Source organism: Vombatus ursinus, unplaced genomic scaffold (genome assembly GCF_900497805.2).
Source record: "Vombatus ursinus unplaced genomic scaffold, bare-nosed wombat genome assembly UNPS02014355.1, whole genome shotgun sequence".
In the NCBI taxonomy this organism is placed as follows: Eukaryota; Metazoa; Chordata; class Mammalia; order Diprotodontia; family Vombatidae; genus Vombatus; species Vombatus ursinus.
The window spans coordinates 38,036-59,139 of record NW_020954133.1 but is presented as its reverse complement, the minus strand read 5'-3'; the positions used below and the strand labels follow the sequence as shown (position 1 = coordinate 59,139).

The following is a 21,104-nucleotide window of genomic DNA, read 5'->3' as shown; positions in this document are numbered from 1 at the left end:
AGGACCCCTGAGTCCCTGTGCTGGTGAGCAGTTGCTGCAGCCTGAGACTTGAGACTTAGATTCTCAGGCTCCAGATTGGGGGGAGGGGAGGGGAGCACAAGAAACCATGAAGTGGTAGCAAGGCCTGAGGAAGAGGATATTAGCTTCTAAACAATGAGATCCAGGAATGAGGTGGTGTGTGCCCAGTGAGACTACAGTGAGACCCTTATCCCACCCAGCTGACCCTGAGTAGCTGATAGATGCCTTGCCCTTCTCCTCTCTTCTTCACTGGTTATCTCTTTTTGTCCTAACAAGGCCACATAAGAAAATAAATGTTGGAACTAGGGGCCAAGACTCCCAGTCAGAGGTAAAACTAGGGTAGGGCAAAGAGAGGTTTACCACAGGATGCCAAATTTTAGAAGATCTGGATATGTGTGTGTGTATGTGTGTATACATATATATATATATATACACATATATAAATGTAAAATATATATATATTATATATATATTTGGTTTTTGCTTATTTTTTTACATTACATTTACAGATTACTCCTACTTTGTAGGTGGTTTCTTGTATTAAAGTAAAACAGTTAAGTAAAACTTATAATACAGTGACCTTGTCTAAAAGTTCATGCATTTCACATCTGTAGTACTCTCCCACCTCTCTATTTAAAGAAAAACATAAACAAAGAGAAATCTGGAGAAGGAAATGGCAGTATCTTTGGAGCAGAAATGCTCCAGTATCTTTGACAAGAAAACCACAAATTGGGTCATGAAGAGTTGGACATAACTGAACATATACATATACATACACACATACACATATATACATGCATATACATACATATGCACACACACACATATATATACACACATACATATATATTATATGTCCATTGTTTCTAATTTTACTCTCCAAAGTGTTTTAGGACAAATCTAATTCCTCTTTTTGATCACAGCCCTTCAAGTACTTGAAGTCCTCATAGATTTGGAACTAAGGATGAGTTGGTGCATCCCACTAGTTTCTTTCTGTTTACCTAGGATCTTAACAACTGATAGTCCTTAAATCAAGAGGGGCCTATAAGAGAAGAGGATACTCTTTCCCTATCCTTACCCAGAGAGATGGTGGGTTTAACATTTTGTTGCTGCTATTTTCTATAGTAAGAAGAGAAAGGCAGCAGAGAACATTACAAGGACAGGCTTATATGACTGAGAGTCCTCAAACCCTTATTCTTCAATATTTTTTCCAATTACATGTAAAAAACAGTTTTTAACATTCATTTAAAAAAATGAGTTCCAAATTCTCTCCCTGCCCCCCTCCCAACCCTTATTCTAATGTGATTTCTAACTAGCCTCACTTAGCTTCCAGTATTTCACATTTCAAAGTATCATACAATCGTAGGAAGAAACCTCTAGCTCCCCTTTTCTCCTCAACTCGCCCCTCCCACTTTTCAGGTGATAAAAGTGAGGCCTAGAGAGATTAAATTGCTTGCCCACTATCACACCGATAGTAAATGGCACAAGCAAAATTCAAATCTAGATTTTTTTAACTTGATATTAAAATTCTTCACTCAAGTTTTGTGCAAGCTAGGGGCCAACCTTCTAGCCTTCCTCCACTCTCCTTCTCCAATGAGTCATCCAAATAACAGTAGCCTTTAGTTTGCTAAGGGTCTAATTCCTCTTGGACATCTTAAACATCACATGATTAATCTGGACTCTAAATCTTCTCTTGCAATTCAAGTCCAATACAAAGCACAAACATTTTTTTTTTAGCAAAGGTCCATTTTTTTATCAGCAATATTCTTTTTAAAAAAATATTTATTTTATTATAACTTAGGGAATAAAACAGGCATTTCTATAACATAACAGAATAGAAAAAAAGATGATTGTAAAGGAAACTGCAAATTGATTATGTACAACTTGCTATTCCTTTTAAATATATGATTAAATTATCATGCAATTTTCTTCTATTTTTTTTTGCTTTTTTTCTTCCCTCACCCTCCTCATTAATGAATATGGGTGCAAAAATCCTGAATAAAAATAGTTATCCCTTCCAGATCATGACACCCCATGATTTGGAAAATCCACATAAATTTTTTGGGTCCTTTCTTTGTATTGGAGAAGTCTGAATTGTTTCTTTTTCTTTTAAGAGTTGCTTACAATCCCTTACTGTAAAATTTGAGTTAAATATTTGGTCATAGGCTCTATGTTGTCTGCTGCCCTCCACATGTCTGTGGCTTCTGCAAAACTCCCCCAAAATTCCCATTTAATTTCTTATGCCAACCCATGATATATTGAAACCACAATGGGGAAAGTCACTCTATGGAAGGGATAACTGTACTAGCTACAATATCACTAGTATTCTTCAGGTGGTGCTGCATGGAAAACATGGAATAATGCTTTAGCCCCCAAGGAATTGAAGCTGACTAAAGGGCAATGGAGAAACAAATAATAAACATGAATGGACTGCAGCCTATCTTCAACTGAGAGTCACATATAGGAAACCAAGTAAAAGATACTATCAAAGAAATACACAAACTAGAAAAAAGAGGTAGGCCACGCGTGTAGGGAGGGATAAGAAATGGAAAGCCAGGAGACTTTTGTTTTCACAGAAGTTAAGAGCAACAGAGTAAAGCCCTTGGCATATTGGATAAGCGATTCTCGAATCTGTGCAGCTCTAACCTCTTTGCTGACCTCCAGTCTTGAATCTCTAGCTGTCTATCAGATGGATTTCTGTAGAAAATTTACTGAAATCTACTCTAACTGGATTTCTTGCAGATATCTTAATCAATATGTCCAAAACTGAACTTATTATCTTTTCCTCCAACCCTCCTCCTCTTCCTAATTTCCCTATTACTGTCAAGAGTACCACCATCTTCCTAAGCCCATTCCCCCAATATACAATCACTTGTCAAATGCTATTCTTCCTACTTTTATAACATCTCTCCCATATACTCCTGTCTCTTTTCTGATACTGCAGTCCCCCTGGTACAGGTCCTCATTACCTCACACTCTAACTATTGCAATTGCCTTCTGACTGGTCTTCCTGTCTCAACTGTCTCCCTACTCTAATTCATGCTACACTCAGCTGTCAAAGTGATCTTCCTAAAATGTAGGCCTGACCATATCATTCCCTATGCAATAAACTTCACTGGCTCCCTATTATCTTCACAATCAACTATAAAATTCCTCATTTGGCTTTTAAAGCCCTCCATAACCTGGCCTCTTTCTACCTTTCCAGTTTTCTTACACTTCATTATATCTTTACATACTCTGAGAACAACATTCTTACACTGAATGCTTCCGTTAATTGACTCCAAGCATTTTCATCGGCTGTCTCCCGTACCTGGAAATCTTTCTCTCTCCTCATCTCTGACTCCTAGCTTCCATGGTTCCTTCAAGTTTCAGCTAGAACCCTTTCCTTAACTTTTGTACTTTCCTACAGAGATTATCCTAAATATATATGTGTATATATATATATATATATATATATATATCAGTAGTTGTCTATATACATATATATATACATACATACATATATATACACACACATGTATGTATGTATGTATGTATGTATGTATGTATGTATGTATGTATGTATATTTAGGCAGTCGAGTTAAATGACCTGACCAGGGGCTAGTAAGTGTCAATTATCTGAGGCTGGATTTGAACTCTGATCCTCCTGACTTCATGACTGGTACTCTATCCACTGTGCCAACTAGCTGCCCCTTATTTCTTATTTGTATGTAGTTGTTTGCATGTTGTCCTCCCCATTAGACTGTGGTGTCTCCATTCCTGGAACAGTATTCCTCCACTTCTCCAACTCTGACCTCCGTGGCTTCCTTTAAGTTCCAACTAAAATCCCGCACTCCACAGGAAGCATTCCCCTGTCCCTCTTAATAATAGTATTTTTCTCTGTTAATTATTTTCCACTTATCCTGTTTGTAGATTTCTTTATACAAATTTGTTTGCATGTTATCTCCCCCATCAGATTGTAAACTCCTTGAGGGCAGGGACTGTCTTTTGCCTCTTTTTATATCTCCAGTGCTTAGCACAGTGCTTGACACATAGTAGATGCTTAATGTTTATTGCTTGATGGATTCTCAGTTGAAAGAATCCAATGACCTCTGAAAACTGACCTCATACACTCAACTCCATCACCTAATCCTTTTCCATATTCCCATAGTACCATGTGTGGTTGATTAAATATGGACATCATTGAGTGAAGCAATTTGGTTACAATTTTTCTAAGCATTAGTTACTCAACTACATTTTAATAAATTGCAGTGCTATAGAAAAGTCAACTTTCTGAATTTTATTAACCTAAGTTGATAAATTGAAGGCAATTTTCTGATAGAGATCTCTATAACCTTACTATTTCAAGTTAATTTTTCATTTGTATTTTCATACTCCCTAGATCAGAAGGTGGTTTTTCTTTTTATTTATTTATTTATTTTTTTAATATTATGGATTAGGTGGTACAATGGATAGAATGCCAGAGTTGGAGTTAGGAAGACTCATCTTCCTGAGTTCAAATATGGCCTCAGACACTTACTAGCTGTATGATCCTGGGCAAGTCACTTAACTATGCCTCAATTTTCTAATTTGTAAAAATGAACTGGAGAAGGAAATGGCAAAGCACTCCAGTATCTTTGCCAAGAAAACCCCAAATGGGGTCATGAAGAGTTGGACATGACAGTCTGATGAAGTTTGTAGAGCTCTTCACAGAATAATATTTCCAAATGTGCAAAATAAAATACTGTGGATTGCCAAGGAACTCAATTATGTTGAACTATTATTATCAAAATATTAATACAAACAAATTCAAAGTGGGCTTGGGGAGTGGAAAAGGAGATTTTAAAAAGCTTTTTACTGAGCACCCTCTGGTGATGAGTAGGGTTACTACAGCCTTCAGAAAAACCAGGACCCTTGGATTACTCCATTTGACTGGTGACCTGAGGATAGTGTCACCTGGTGGCCAAATTACGACGTATACTTCCTAGCTGGTTAATTAATGGAGTGATAGCCTGAGTTTCCATAGGTGACAGAAATCATGGAAACAGGCTAGGTGTGAGCTGTTCATTGCTTTAGAAACACCCCCCACATCAACTGTCATGGAGCTAACTTGTTAAACAGTGTGATAAGTGGGTATGTGTGGTTCCTGGGCTCTTGTAGCTCTTAGAGATAATATCCCATGACTTAATTTCTCCTAGCTGCATCTCTCTAGTGCATTTTTCATATATCATTATGTGTTATGGTAACAAAACGTCTGCCTCAATCCTCACATCAACTCTATGAACACAGTGATTTTACCTCATTCCGTGAGGTGCCTAGCTCAAGGCTGTCTTAGGAGAAAAGATAGAAATAAATCCCCAGTGCCCTACGAAGACAGGACTGGTACTTTGTACACTGAAGCTTCCTGAGGGGAACAAAGCCTTTCGACACTAGAAAAAGATGAGTCCCTTGGGCATGAGAACAATATTCTGCTAGTAGCAGCTATTTAGTTGCAGTGGATAGGAATTTAAATCTGACCACAAGGGGCAGGAAGCAACTATGAGTGAGGATGCTAAGATGGCTGCTGATAAGGCATTTCCTCACCTTCTTTGAATCACCTGCTGAGTGCCTGAATTACCCTGCAAACACCTGGAATAAATCTATCTTACTACTAAATATAAGTGCTCTCCAGGTCTTACTCAGAGACAATGCTCAAAATCACTGGGTTCATATAGTTGATGTGAGGATGCAGGCAGACATTTTTACCATAACACATAATGATATACGAAAAATGCACTAGAGAGATGCAAAATGAAACCATAATAGGATGTTCTTGGGGAAGTGGACATTACCTCCTGAAGTCACTACAAAGCACTATGGGACGTAGAAACAGGACAACCTGAACTTGAGGACATGCTTTGCTTCTTAGTTGTCATTTAACTCGTAAGTCATTATAGTAGTTTTCCAGGAGAAGGTGAGATTTAAGCATGATGATGATGATGAACTGGAAGGAAGGGTAGAGTAGAAAATTCCAGGTACTGTGAATAATGATGATGGTGATAATTCACATTGATATAGTCCTTTAAGGTTCTCAAAGGCTTTACATATCTCATTTGTTCCTCACAACAGCCCTAGGAGGTTGGTGCTATTATAACCCCCATTTTACTGATGAAGAAACTGAGGCAAAAAGAGGTAAAAGTGTGTCCCAGGTCACAAAGCTAGTGTCTGTGATTGGATTTGAACTCAGGTCTTCCTGAGTCCAGATTATGCTCTCTATCCGTTGTGGCACTCAGCAACCTATTCATGAATACCATGAGTAAACTCACACACACACACACACACACACACACACACACACACACGTACAAATACACTTCCTATTGTGGAAATACTGAGAAGAATACTCTGGCTGCAATATAACATTCATGACAGTTGAGTAGAAGAAACCAAAACTGGAGAGATAAAGTAGGAATAGATTGTGAAAAGTCTTAATTGTTAGGCCAAGGAACTGCTATTTTATTTGATAAGTAGTAGGGAGACCTTGAAGATTTTGAGTAGAAGGAGGAGCATTTCACATTCCCTTAGTGCTTTCAGGTTTTCAAAGTGCTTTCTTCATAGCAATCTCCTGATGCAGGTAAAGCAAGCATTATTATCTTCACTTTGCAGAAGAGGGAACTGGGACTTAGAGAGATGAAATGACTTGCCCAAGGTGTCACAGCTGGAAAGGTTGAAGTTGTAATTCAAATCCAGTTGTCCTAAATCCAAGTCCAAGACTTTGGCCTATAACAGAGTGTCTCTATTTTTGCTCTAGGGAAGTTAATCTTACAGCTGAGTAACTGTCTACCCTAATCTTTTCCCTTCACCACAGAGAAGAGGCTGAGAGATTCTCAAAATATGGCTCAAGGGGCCCAGATCCTTATAAAGGATGAAAAGGGGGAGGTGAGGAGGGAAGCCAAGGAGAGATTGCCCAAGAGCCAAGTGTTTTGTAAGAGGAAAGGGCTCTGGGGACCCAGTCTACAGCATAAATACTCTGATGCTGGATGGGATTCCAGTAGAATCAGAGACAACAGCCTGCAAACTGAGAACTCAGCCAGGTCACAGGGACCTCCCAGCCCCATGCCAATATTTCAGCAGTGCCTTTGGTGAGCTGGGGGCAATGGGAGTTCAGAAGAAGTGGAGGAGTTTCAGGGGTAATTCCCTATATTTCCCTGAAGTCTGAAAAGGGAGGTGGTATGGATTAGAGAAGCTCTTTATCTGGAATTGAGGACTTTGCACAGTAAGTACCCAATGAAGAGGGCCACAGCCCCCATTAGGTCATGGCTATGTGTCCTTTTCCTTCTCTGAGACTCAGTTTTCTCATCTCTGTAATGAGAGTATTGGAGGTATTTATTTTTAAGGTTATTTCCAAATTTTTAAATTCTCTGACTAGGAAGGAGTAACCATGAATTTATGACCCAAATAACTACCAAGAGATGCCAGGAAGTTTCATATTCAAGTAATTTATGCTGCCTTGGATAGCTGGAGATGGTTGATCTCAAGGTCACCTTCTCCTCTTATATGGGGCTAAGAAGCCACATTCCTTGTGGGAAGGATGGTTGAAATCAGGGTTTGGGACTAGATAGAACGGTGAGGTTGCTTTGAGCTGTCAAGGTAATAAGATTTCCATTTTCCTAAATATTATTCTCATCTCCCCATTTCTTTTCTAATATGATCTCTAGAATTCCCCTCTGATCCTTCCTGTCCTCCCTGGGGACTGTCTCCCATGGATGCCAGGGAAACTCCCATCACTAAATTCAGGATCTTAGACATAATGATGGACTGAAAGGGCCAGAAGTGAAGGAGGGATTATTACAGAAGATGAGGCACTAGCAGCAATACCTAGTTTGTGACAGTCTTCCTCAGTTTTTCTGTATGTTAGCTCATGGGATAAGTCCTCTCCACCAGAGACACAGATTTTAATCCAGGAAGGGATGCAACCTGCTCAGCAACAGGGGATCAGAAATAAAGTTCCTGAAGTGGGAGGAAGCCAAAGAGAGAACAATGAGAGAGGTAGAATCTCTAGTTAAGAAATAGAAGATGAGAGCTATGTAGGAGCCAGGGAAGATGACAGACTGAAAGAATTAGAGGTGAGAAGACATGAGATATTAGGATGAGGTTATAGAAATTTATGTAACCTTAAAGTTATTAACTTGGAGCCTATGAACTTTAAAAAATATTTTGATAACTATATTTCAATACAATTGGTTTTCTTTGTAGCCCTATATAATTTTTGTGCATTTAAAAACATAATTTTGAGAAGAGGTCCACAGGCTTAACTAGATTTCAAAAAGACAGAAAAAAAAGATTTAGGAACACCAATATGGACTGAAGGAGAAAACCAGAAATGAGTTGTCCCCAAACTGGACCTGGTCATTCATTTAAGGTGGAGGACCTGTGATCCCGGCTTGGTCACTTACAATCTATGTGACTCTGAGCAAGTCACTTAACCTCACTGGGACTCAGTTACCTTATTTGTAGAATGAGAAGGTTGGGCTCATTGTGCTACAAGCTTTAAACTATTGGTCCTATGATATCTTATCCTAAATGGTAAATAATCTGTCTATAAATTGTGTGATCTGTAGTAATTTAATGGTTTCCCTCACCAATGCAGGTCTCAGAGCATGCTGTTAACATGACGACTTACAGGGAGAAAATGGAAAAATAAAAGGAGAGACCTATGTTCCTAGGACAATAGGTATAACTGGATACATGTACTGGGGGCCATGGCCTACAATTAAGCAGAAAGGCAAGTCAGTTCTGTTAATAGAACGACTGCAAAGAACAGATAGCCAAGGGATGAGGCAATGGGAAAAATGGTACCTATCAGAGTCTAAAGCTGAGGAATTCTGCAGAAGTTAAGGAGCCGAAGTACGAGAAGAGCCATGGAATCATTTCCTTTAATACTTGGTCCAAGATCAAGCTATATTCTGAATCTCAGCTCTTTTTCTTCTAGAAGCTGGAACAATTTCGCCCTGGGAAAGTCTGACACCCTGTGTGTTCCTAGATAAGACCTGATGGCTCTTGTTTATTAAGCAATCCTCACTAAGTCTTAGACCCATACATCATTATGTGGTCTAATACCAGTTTCTCTCCCTTCCTTCTGACTGGATTCCCAGGCCTGGAGGCAGTTCATCACTGGATCTCCATACCCTTCTTTGTTGTATACTTTTCTGTGATTCTTGCCAATGGCACCCTCCTCTTTCTCATCAAGGATGACCATGGCCTCCGTGAGCCCATGTACTACTTCCTGGCCATGCTGGCAGCCACAGACCTTTTAGTGACCCTAACCACAATGCCCACAGTGCTGGGGGTCCTGTGGCTAGGTCAGAGGGAGATTCAACTTGAAGTCTGTTTCTCCCAGGCCTACTTCATCCATTCTCTCTCTATAGTGGAATCAGGGGTCTTACTTGCCATGGCCTATGACCGTTTCATTGCCATTTGCAACCCACTAAGATACAGGTCTATCCTTACCAACTCCAGAGTGGTGAAAATTGGGGTCGGGGCATTGCTGAGGGGCTGCATCTTAGTAGCACCCCCAATCGTCCCACTACATTGGTTCCCTTACTGTCGTTCCCATGTCCTCTCCCACGCCTTCTGCCTCCACCAGGATGTCATCAAACTAGCCTGTGCAGATATCACTTTCAATCGCATCTATCCTGTGGTTCTGGTTTCATTTACCTTCTTCCTGGACTCTCTGATCATCCTTTTCTCCTATATACTAATTCTGAAAACAGTTATGAGCATTGCCTCTGGAGAGGAGCGGACCAAGGCCCTAAATACCTGCATCTCCCACATTTGTTGTGTCTTAGTTTTCTATGTCACAGTGATTGGTTTGTCTCTCATTCATCGATTTGGGAAACATGCCCCACATGTGGTCCACATCACTATGAGCTATATTTATTTCCTCTTTCCCCCATTTATGAACCCAATCATCTACAGCGTTAAGACTAAACAGATCAGGAATGGTATCCTCTGCAAGTTCTCTCTGCCCAGATTCAGGGCTTAGCCTTTGTTCAGTGGTACACCTCGTTGGGTATAGAGTTCTGAGAACTGAATGCCATGGAACCTGCAGTGGGCCTGACACAGGAATCTATTCACTTTAGACTACATAGTCATTGGAAAGACCCCCTAGGCATCATTTTGAGATCAGTAAGTCCATTCTCACATTCTGAATTCATGAAATAAAACATACCACTTGTGAATTTACAAATCTGTAATGTCTTCAATCATTTGATATCTGGGAGGAAATAGGAAACAGAAGATGCAAGTGTCAATATGTTGGACAATAACGTAGCAACCGGGGTGACAATTAGACAATAAGATCCTCCCATTCTCCCAAATCGTGCCTCCTACACACCTCCATCCATCTCCCAGACATTTAAACAGTGCTATATCAACGTTCCATTGTGGCCATATGACAAGTGGAATGGGATGGATGATCACATTTGGTAGAATTCAAGGGAGGGTCCAATTATCTCCTTCCCTAGGTCAGGCGGATCTTTAACTACACTCTCTCTTTGATTCCTTCTCAGCCTCAGTCATCCATATTCCAACCTAAGACACTGATTCCAGTGTCTTCTCAGAACCCAGCAAGTCTTAAGTCAGGGAAAGTGTCGGCTTTTAGATTGGAGCCTAAATCCCGACCACTATTCTATGTCTCTTTGCCTAGACCTATTCACTTCCCACCTTCCTCAATACCTAGGATTAATGACAACCACAACAATATGGTGTTCAAATCTATGTTGCACCTGGGAAAGGGGAGGATACATTTGCCCCAAGGTCTGGGCCTGGGTCTTTCTCACTGTACCAGAAGCTCCCAAGAGGAAGGGCCATACATTTCCTCATTGTGGGGCAAAACCTTCAGAGCAATGGCATTATCACCCATTTCTGTTCAATTTCCCCAAAGTGCTTGGTAGAGGGTTTTACATGTAGAAGATGCTCTATTATTGTTTCTTTTTTTCCTTACTGTTTCTAAACTTCTCTGAGTCTATGAAACATTTAGGACATTACTGAAGAATTCATGTGTGTTAGGGGAGTCTGAAGGTGGAGGGGAGGGGGTTTGGATTCCCAATTCCCTTTCAGAAGCCCATCATTAAGAAAATTTTCAAGTTGAAATAAGATTTAATTATTAAACAACAATAAAAAATTCTTTTTAGGTCCTTAAAATTAAGAAATTACAAATCCATTATCTCATTTCAATAATAAACAATATTTTGTTAAATTTCTATGTTGAATATTGTTCTGAGTTTGCTGCTAATTGGAAACACTTGGTATCTGACCTTAAGAAGAAACCTAGTGTAGTGGAGGGGAGGAGATTCACACACGCACACACACACTCACAGGTATTTGTAGCATAGAACATCAAAACATGAGTGTACAATGAAGGCAAAAAGTGCTATGAGAATTAGCAGAACATCTGAGCATATAGTTAGCACTAAGTAAATGGTTATTGACTAAATAAATTCATACCAGATAACCTCATTTACTTTTTTTTTTACAAGAATACTATACCAGGAGATCAGAAGTGTTCTGTAACTATTATATACTATTTTAAATAACTAATAATTTACATTTACCTCGCATGTTAATATTTACAGAAGGTTTTCTCACATCAAAGTTTTAAGAAATAATGCAGGGATTATTATCTTCATGTTTACAAATGAGGAAACTGAAATTAAGTGATTTTCCAATGGTCATACATGTACAGCAGTAATTCTAGGTTGGTATCTAAACCCAAGACATCTGAATCCAAGGCCAGCATCCTATCCATCATGTCTTGATGCCTCTCATATAGTCAAAGCATTTGACAACCTCTTTCATGCTATTATTATGACAAGTTGGAGTATAATTAAGTGGGCTTGAAGAATGGAATAATTGGTTCCTAAGTAGAGGAACAGAATCACAGAATTTCAGATTTAAAGAAGGATACTTTTGTCACCATTTAATTTAGGGTTTCTTAACATTTTTTTGTGCCATGAACCCTTGTGGCCATCTGGTAAAGCCTTTGGTGCCCCTTCACAGAATCATGTTGTTGCTGTTTTTTTTTTTTAAATTTATGATTTGAAGAAATGTCAAATTTCATTTAGAGGATAGTAAAAATAAAGATAAAGTTTTTTTTCCCATCAAAATTCTCAGACCCAACGTTTGAGGGGAAGGTGTCTAGGGACCTCAGATTAGGAATTCCTGGTAGAGGGTTTTACATACATCCTAAAGAGGATAACAATGGCACCTACCTCTCAGTGTTGTTATGAGGATGAAATGAGATAATAACTTTAAAGTGCTTATCACAGTGCCTGACACAGTAAATGCTATATAAATGTTGTTGTGACTCCAATTCATACCTGAAAACAATCCCTGTACAGTATACTTGGTAAGTAGTAACAATTACTTTGCTTAAAGATCCCAAGTGAAGGGGAATCCAATGCCTCTCTAGGAGGTATATTATACTTTCAGACAATTTTAATAGTTAGGAAGGTAGGTGTGTGTGTGTGTGCGTGTGTGAACGTGAAACTGTTTTGCTCTACAAAATGTCCACTCATTGCTTCTGTTTTCTGTCATTTGGGGTCAAACAGAAAGTATAATTCCTCTCCTCCAAATGATTACCCTTTAAATACTTTAACATAGCGATTATCCTCCTCCTCTCTTCATTCTTGTCTTCTTTGTCTCAATAAACATCCCCGGGTTTTTTTTTTCAATGAAACCTCTTATGACATAGACTAAAGGTTGCTTTATCCTAGTTATTCTCTAGTTAATCAAAGTATTTCCTGAATCATGACGCCCAGATATTCTTGATGTGGTCTGACCAAGGAAGATCATAGTAGGACAATCACTTCCTTATTCCTCAATTTTTCTTCCTCTCTTAAGTAAGACATTTAACTTTCCTACTTGAATCACATTTCCTTTCTTAACTGACATTGCCTTATTGATACAGATTGAGCTCACTGTCATCCCCAGATTTTTATTTTTTCAAAGATGAACAGTCATCTAACCAAAATATTATACTTTGTAGGTTTATTTTTTGAAGTCAAATATAACATTTATGCCTTAAATTTCACTTTAAACTGTCATTCTTTTTTTTAATCTCTTTTTTTTTAATTTTTAGGCAATTGGGGTTAAGTGACTTGCCCAGAGTCACACAGCTAGTAAGTATTAAGTGTTTGGTCTGAGGTCAGATTTGAACTCAGGTCCTCCTGACTTCAAGGCCGGTGCTCTATCCTCTGTGCCACCTAGGTGCCCCTAAACTGTCATTCTTTCTAACAGGGTGTTAATCATCTTTTTTCAACTTTGCATCATCTACAAATTTTATGAGTCTATCATCTATGCCTTTATCCAAGTAATTGATAAAAATATTCAATAACACAGGGTCAAACATAGATTCCTAGGGGGGTTCCATTGGAAATCTCCTTCTAAGATAATTTCAAGTCAGTAATGATGATTCATTATATGTGGCCATTCAACAAGTTTTGAAACCATCTAACTTTGTGACTGTGCAGATCATACTTTCCTGTATTTTCCACAAGAATAATCCAAGACATTTAAAAATTAATAAATTTGTATAGTAACAAAATAATACTTTTCTTACATATTTCTCACTCATTTACAAATATATATACTTATTTACAAATATATACACTTATTTACAAATATATACACTATGAGTGGAAAAAATGGACACAAATTGGGAACAGACACAGAGAACAGATAGATGAGCTTCCTATCTCCCATGAGCTGATTTTCCCTGTAAAATTTTAGTTATTGAGCTTCTACCTATCATTGTGCTAAACTTGAAATCTGATTTATGATAAAATCACACTTATTTTGGTTCTATTTTTTATTGATTCTATTCTGTATCACCCCTAATATGTTGTAAAATTGCCTAAGCCATGTTTCTTTTTCTCTGAGTTTAAGTTCAGGAGTTGAGCTATCCTCTCTGAGCTAAGTTGTTCCATAAATCACCTTGAATCAAAGACACATTGTCTTTACATATTTTACTGCCCAGGTACAATTAAGAGAGATCTGTTATCTCACTAAGAAGCCTTGCAAGATGCAGATGGGCCTCAGGGAGTTGTTTAACTTCTTCTTAACTCTATAATGCTGGCTGTCCTTCAAGAAAGTCTGATCTGTTATTGCTGACTGTAACTAACCATAGAGGTGGACATCGCCAATGAGCTTTCCATAGCAAGAAGATGAAAGGAGAGGTTATTGATAGTACTGTATTCCTGACTTCCACCCAATTATATTGTTTTCCATCATCTATGGTACTTCAGACTTTGTAACCAATCATATCGTTTTCCATCTGTGATGCTTTCTGTTTTTTTCTCTTGTACGTCCCAAAATGATATGAAGTTTAGTAAGCCTTACCTCATGGTCTTTTGAATGACTGAGAAGTTAAGAGATCCTTTTTATTGGTAATTGCTAGCTGTATCAATAAATTGAATGTGCTTAGAACTTTATGTTTTGGTCTACCTAATTTTAACTGTTATATTTCCTCAAATCTATGGCACATGTCAAATCCTTTTTGTCTCTCATATACTTCTCTGTCAGAAATTTTAAGAGGGAGTGGTCCCTTTTCTCCTAAGATTGAAAAAAACCCATTTTTTAAGCATTTCTTTTTGACAAGTACTATGTTAAGTTCTGGGGATACAAAGAAAGCGTCTTCAAGGAGTTCACTTTCTAATGGAAGAGGCAACATGGGAGAAACATGTTTCTTCTTTTTGCCAATAATCATATTAAGAATAAATTTTCCTCTTGTTAGTCTTTCTTTTGCAATGATAAGATTTTCATAAAAGCAATTCAATAAATTATTACCTATGTTTTTGGCAGAGAACAAATTTCAGCAGATGAGATGGTGAGAATAGTGGAACAAATATAATAAGATGAAATTGAACAAGATTAATAAAAAGCCTTTCACTTGGGTCCAGAAAAAAGACAACTACCAAAGTACAAGACAGGGTAGGTGGGACTAAATAGTGGAAAAAGATTTGGGGTTTTGGTGGACTAGTCACAGTGTATTATGGGAGCACCCCCCCCAACAAAACAATACAAAACAACAAAACTAATGGGATCTTAAACTGAACAGAAAGAGGCATAGTTTCCAGGACTAAGGAAGAGACAGGCCCATGGTATTCTGCCCTAGTCAGACCACATCTGGGGTACTGTGTTCATGTACGGGCATCACATTTTAGGAAGGACAGTAAGCTGGAAATATTGAAGAACAAAGAACTGGAGAACATTCAGAAGAAGGAAATCAGAACAGCCTCATGTTTGTGCCAAAGTTTAAGGACCTGGGGGCGTTTAGCCTAAAGCATAAAAGACACGATTCAACTCAAAAACTGTCTTCAAATTTTTGAAAGCTAGTCATAAGGAAGAGAGATTAGACTTTTTCTACTTAACCTCAGAGAGAAGAATTAAGATCATTGATGGAAGTCACAGAGGCAAATTTAGGCCTGAAGTAAGAATAAACTTCCTAATAAATAGGGTTGGAAAAAAGGGGAATGAACTACTACTAGGGTTCTCCAAGTGTTGCTGGATGACAGTCAATTGCATTGGTCACGCATGGTTTAGATTAGTTTTCTTCCAATGTCATTTTCAACTCATATTCTGTGAATTTATTGCAGTGGTCTAGGTAAATGGTGCTGAGGGTCTGAAACTACCACCTCCCTCTATCCCCCATCCAATGCCCACCAAAAAGGATCCTGAGTACCATCCTTCTTTAGGAAGTCTTTCTACATTTTTCTGAATAATGTTGTATTATTTTACAAATTACATGAAAAAACAATTTTTAATATTTGCTTTTTAAAAAAATTTTGAGTTCCAAATTCTCTCCTTCCTTCTCTTCCTCTCCTTTCATCTCCCTGAGACAGTAATCAATTTTATATAGATTATATATATGCAATTAGGCAAAACATATTTCCATATTAGTCGTGGTGTGAAAGAAAACACAGACCAAAGAAAAACACCATGAAAAAAAAAAGTGAAAAGTCATATGTTTTGATCTGCTTTCAGACTCCATTACTTCTTTCTCTGGAGGTGGATAGTATTTTTCATCTTGATTTCTTTGGAATTGTCTTGGATCATTACATTACAGAGAATATCTGAGTTATTCACCATTGATCATCATACAATAGTGCTGTTGCTGTGAATGTTGTTCTCCTGGTTCTGTTCACTTCACTTCGCACCATTTCATATGTCTTTCTAGGTTTTTCTGAAGACATCTTGCTTATTGTTTCTCATTACATTACATTCATATACCACTTACATTACAATTCCATCACAATCATATACCACTACTTGTTCAGCCATTCCTCAATTGATGGGCATCCCCTCAATTTCTAATTCTTTGCCACCACAAAAAGAACTGCTATAAATATTTTTGCACAAATAGGTCATTTGCTCCTTTTTAAAAAATCTCTTTGGGACACAGACCTAGTAGTGGTATTGCTGGAACAAAGAGTATGCAGAATTTTATAGTCCTTTGGGCATAGTTCCAAATTCCTTTCCAGAATAGATGATCAGTTTCCAACTCCACCAACACTGCATTAGCATCCTAATTTTTCTGCATCCCCTGAACATTTATCATTCTCCTTTTCTGTCATATTAGCCAATCTGATAGGTGTGAGGTGGTACCTCAGACCTGTTTTAATTTACATTTCTCTAGTCAATAGCATTTTTTCATGTGACTATAGAAAGCTTTGATTTCTTCATCTGAAAGCTTCTTGTTTTTATCCTCCGACCTTTTATCAACTGGGGAATGAAGTCTTTCTACATCAATTGAAAGAGAGAGAGAGTGATTTTGCCATACTTGAGTATCCACTTACTTTGACCTGCCCCACCAACAACTTTTATCTCACAAATTCATAGGTGCTGAATTATTCATGTACATTGTTGTAGATTACACAGTTTTCGTTAATAAGTATTAGTCTCAGTCAACACCTGAAACAAGATTGGAAACCAAGGTGTCCAGTACATTTGATGACCCTCTGAATGCTCTGGGATGCCAGTAGTGGACACATACATGCATAAGACCATGGCAGAAATGGGGGTTTCATAGTTGTTGGCTCTCTTATTGGTTCATTATCATACTCCTATATTCTACCAACTGTAGCAAGAAAAGGAGATCCTGGAAAAGGCTCTTCTCTTGTTCAATGTAAACAGTATTATCTTTGCACTGGTTTTAATCATGCTTAATTAATATTAAGGGAAAAATAGATATTCAAAAATACTTTTGGTTATGTGCAGTTCAACTTTAATTATACTATGCAATACATGCAATGATGCACACTATTATATAGAACATTGTTTCCTTTATTGGACAAAAATTGCTGATAGAGTTAAAATGGTGAAATATAAATTGTTAAAAGCTAAAAAAAAATAAGTGTGAATCTGTCCTTAACTGGAGTCTCCAGATACTTGACCACATGACTCATCCTCCTGGGGACAGACTCAAGCTATAGCTTCCCCTGCACTCCACCCCAATTAGCAGTTTCTATGGTTCTACTTCCTTAGCTGGAGATCTCAGGGCCCCACTTTTATGAGATAATACAATTCCATGATAATCCAAAGGAGGGCTATTTAAGTGATCTTGCCTTTTTCTGTCATTCCAAAAGAATCTCCATAGGACAAAAGGTATGTGAGAACAGGGGATATTGGGCAGGCACACAAGTGAGAGAGATGAGGAAGATAGCAATAATATATGCCAGGATGTTGGGTCCTGAGAATAGAAGTGGACACAAATAGATATAAAGAATGTGGACTGGGAGGGAGGCAAGGAATGAGGATGAATCTGTTTGGAGATGTCTCACAATCCTAGCAATGAGCTCATTATGTTCTCACAAACAGTGACTAGGTCTTTGTTCAGTCTTTTCACTCCTTGTCTTGATGAAAGTTAAGGCCAAAAGCACTTCAGACAAAGTGAACAAGTAGAATTAAAGAAAAATAATAAAAGGCCATGCCACATCATGCAATATGTTTTTCCTTTCCTTGCCTTGCCTTCCCTTCCTATCCTTTCTTTTTCCTTTTTCTCTGCCCTACAGTTCCCTGTACTACATTCACTGATAGACAAGCTGGTTCTCAGGAGCATTTGGTAAGCTCTAACATGGTAGGTGGCAGTGGTAGGAGTGCTGGGATAGTGGGGTTAGGGAGTGAAGAGATGACAGAGCTCTGTTGCCCATTTTTCTCTCAGTATACATCAGTGAGGTCTATCTTTGGGGCAGTGTCATGGTGATAGTATCAGAAAGGAGTCTAACAGATGATAAATCAGAGTAAGATCACCAGAAGCATGATAAAAGAAGTAGTTAAAATAAAGAGTGTCCCAAAAGTCTTAGTGCAGTTTTAAGCTTTAGCAACTTTGGGAGTATAAAAACTGTAAACATAAAAAGTAACATTTGAAAGATTACTAAAATTTTGAAAATATTGATACATTTCTCATTTAAATTCAACATAACCATTGTTTTATGCTATACATAACTCTAGTCAATTTTCAAATTGTAGAAAAATTTTCCTCAGTTGCAGCTCAGTGATTGAAAGAATTGCTTTTGTAATCTTAGATTTAATATCATCCAGGAAACAAAATTTTGGTTTATTCACAACAGTTTTGACATGACCACACAAGAAAAAGTCTAACGAAGATAGATCATGTGACCAATGTAGCCAAGCAAGAGGAGCTCTTCTACTGATCCACTGGTCTGAGAAAGGCTCATCCAGAAGCTGTCACCCATAGATTACATAATTACAGGATGCTCCATCTTATTGAAATTAAAATGGAAAATTTACTATTTAAAATCTACAAAGGTAAATAAGTATTTAAGAAATTCAATCTTTCAAATGATGATTTTGTCAGTTTGTGACATTTATATTTTTGAAGTTACTAAAGCTTAAAGCTGCACTAACAGAGAGACAGATAGAGAGAGAGAGAGAGATTGTCCTATGCCTCCACTAACTATCCCTGTAACTTCCCAGATCCAAACCATTCTCCCAAGCCGTTACTTTTCTGTACATGGTGTATGCTCTTTCAAAGCAGAGTCTATTTTGTTTTTAAGCATTTGTATCCCTAGCATTTAGCACAATGTCTGGCACCTGGTAAGTGATTAATAACTTTTTCCATTCATTCATTTATAGGTAAGATACATTTGATAAAGTATATTTGTTGTATATCCACTGCCATCTATTCATTTATTTTTCCAGCTTTCAATCTTTAGCTGTCATCTAGCTATGTATTATGTCATGTCATATCATGCCATATCTATCTATATCCACTATGTCCTCCTCAATACTGCAAGGATCCATGATTCCATTGGAGTAATTACTTCTGTTTTTATGAGTTGCTGTGGACAAAAACAAATTCATCACTCGGTGGCCAGTTGTTTGGTGATGGGCATCTCCAAGCTTAGCTTGGCTTATGTTATAGTACATCCTCAGGATCATACTCAAAGCCTTTGCAGCATTGCAGACCCTGCCATATGTGTTTTCCTTCCAATAGAGCGCAGGGTATGTCACAAGGAGACACCAGAGGAGTACTTTAGGAGGATACACATACATGCTAAAACACACACAAACAACACACGTGTGAACATAGTGATTATAGGGTAGAATATAGGGTATATAGAAGAAGAAGATTTTTTAATTTGAGGATATTTGCAAAGACATAAAGAAAGGATTCCAAATCTCTGAGTTTTAGGTCAGATCTAGTCAGTCAGTCATTAATATCACTTGGTTTGATTCTGAATTGTCTGTTCAAGGCAAAATGGAGCAGCAGGCCATGAGTATAGACCCATATACAATGTCTCATTCATGAAGCCTCTTTTGATCGTTGCTAATCCAGATTTATTTAGGATCCTCTTTGTATGTGTTTTTCATAGGCCTGTATATGCTATTTCTTCTGTTGGAATGTAAGTTCCTTGAGAACAGGGACTATTTTGTCTTTGTCTTCATAACTCTAATGCTTAGAGTGATGACTATCACTGTCACTGTTACTTCTATCAGTAAGTAGGTGCTTATTAAAGCTTATGTGTGTTGACATATCTATGCTGAAATTAGTTAAAATTTATGTATGTGTGTATATTTGTTTATATAGTATACACGTATATGTATACATATACATATACATACACATACATACATACATATACATATATATGATTTGTAACTTCATTTCAACTTTCAAATAGTACAAGTTATTTGGACTTGAGACTGATTGAGGAATATTGAGGGCATTACATAGCCAAGTTGAATGCTGAATTAGTGTATGTAGGAAGACAGACAGCGGTTTGAAGGTACACTACTAGTGTCCAGAATACAAGGCAGGACTTTAGGCATTGAACTGCCCACAGTTTCAATGATTAGTTTAGAGATTTGGGATATAATTTAACCAATGGGATGAATTTGGAGATTGATTTATACAATGGAAGAGCCAAGAGTTTTCCCTTGGCTCCTAGGTAATCCTCCATAATCTTTCATCTCTTCCTTTACTGACCTTTTACTTACTGTCTTTAACTTTTTGGAGCACCCTTTGACTAGTTCTGTGCTTCCCCCCAACCCATTTTTCTCTTCATATGTAGGTCTCTATGACACATCTAGACAAGTTGGTCATTAAAGCTGGTTTTATTCTTCGCTTCTTAGCCTAGAATTCTAACAGAAAATTTAAATTTAATCTCCCCAGTGGTCACATGGAGATTGTATGTATCTGTTGAATTCGCTCCAAGTGTCAAAAACTGACCCTTTGTCTCTTTCTGTTTCAAAAGCTATGACTTCAACTACATTCTTCGGTCCTGTCTGAGAGCTATGTCTAGTTTTCTACTCTTTTCAGGTGATAGGTGTGTGAAATACTTTGAGCACAATAATTGGATAACATTTTTTTGGCTCAAATTAGCATTGATATCCATTTTCTAGGGTTCCTTTGATTATTTATTTCAGAGTAATCTGGGACAGGAGAAAGAAAGATATTAAAATCTTCCCAAAGTCCCAGAATTCTACTCCTATAATAGATTATTTTGTAAATAGGACAACTATAGAGCAAATAATTCCCATAAAAATTAAGATGAACTTTATGTCATTGTAGAAAGAAATTGGACCTGGAGGTCCATGCATTTATT

The 21,104-nt window shown here is 37.7% G+C and overlaps 1 protein-coding gene across 1 annotated transcript; it reads left to right on the top strand.

Annotated features, from left to right (window-relative positions):
• Positions 1-9,082: 9,082 nt before the first annotated feature.
• LOC114042325 (olfactory receptor 51B5-like) lies at positions 9,083-10,021 on the top strand. Its single transcript, XM_027861008.1, has one exon. The coding sequence runs from the start codon at positions 9,083-9,085 to the stop codon at positions 10,019-10,021; it is 939 nt and encodes a 312-aa protein (XP_027716809.1).
• The last annotated feature ends 11,083 nt before the right edge of the window (positions 10,022-21,104 follow it).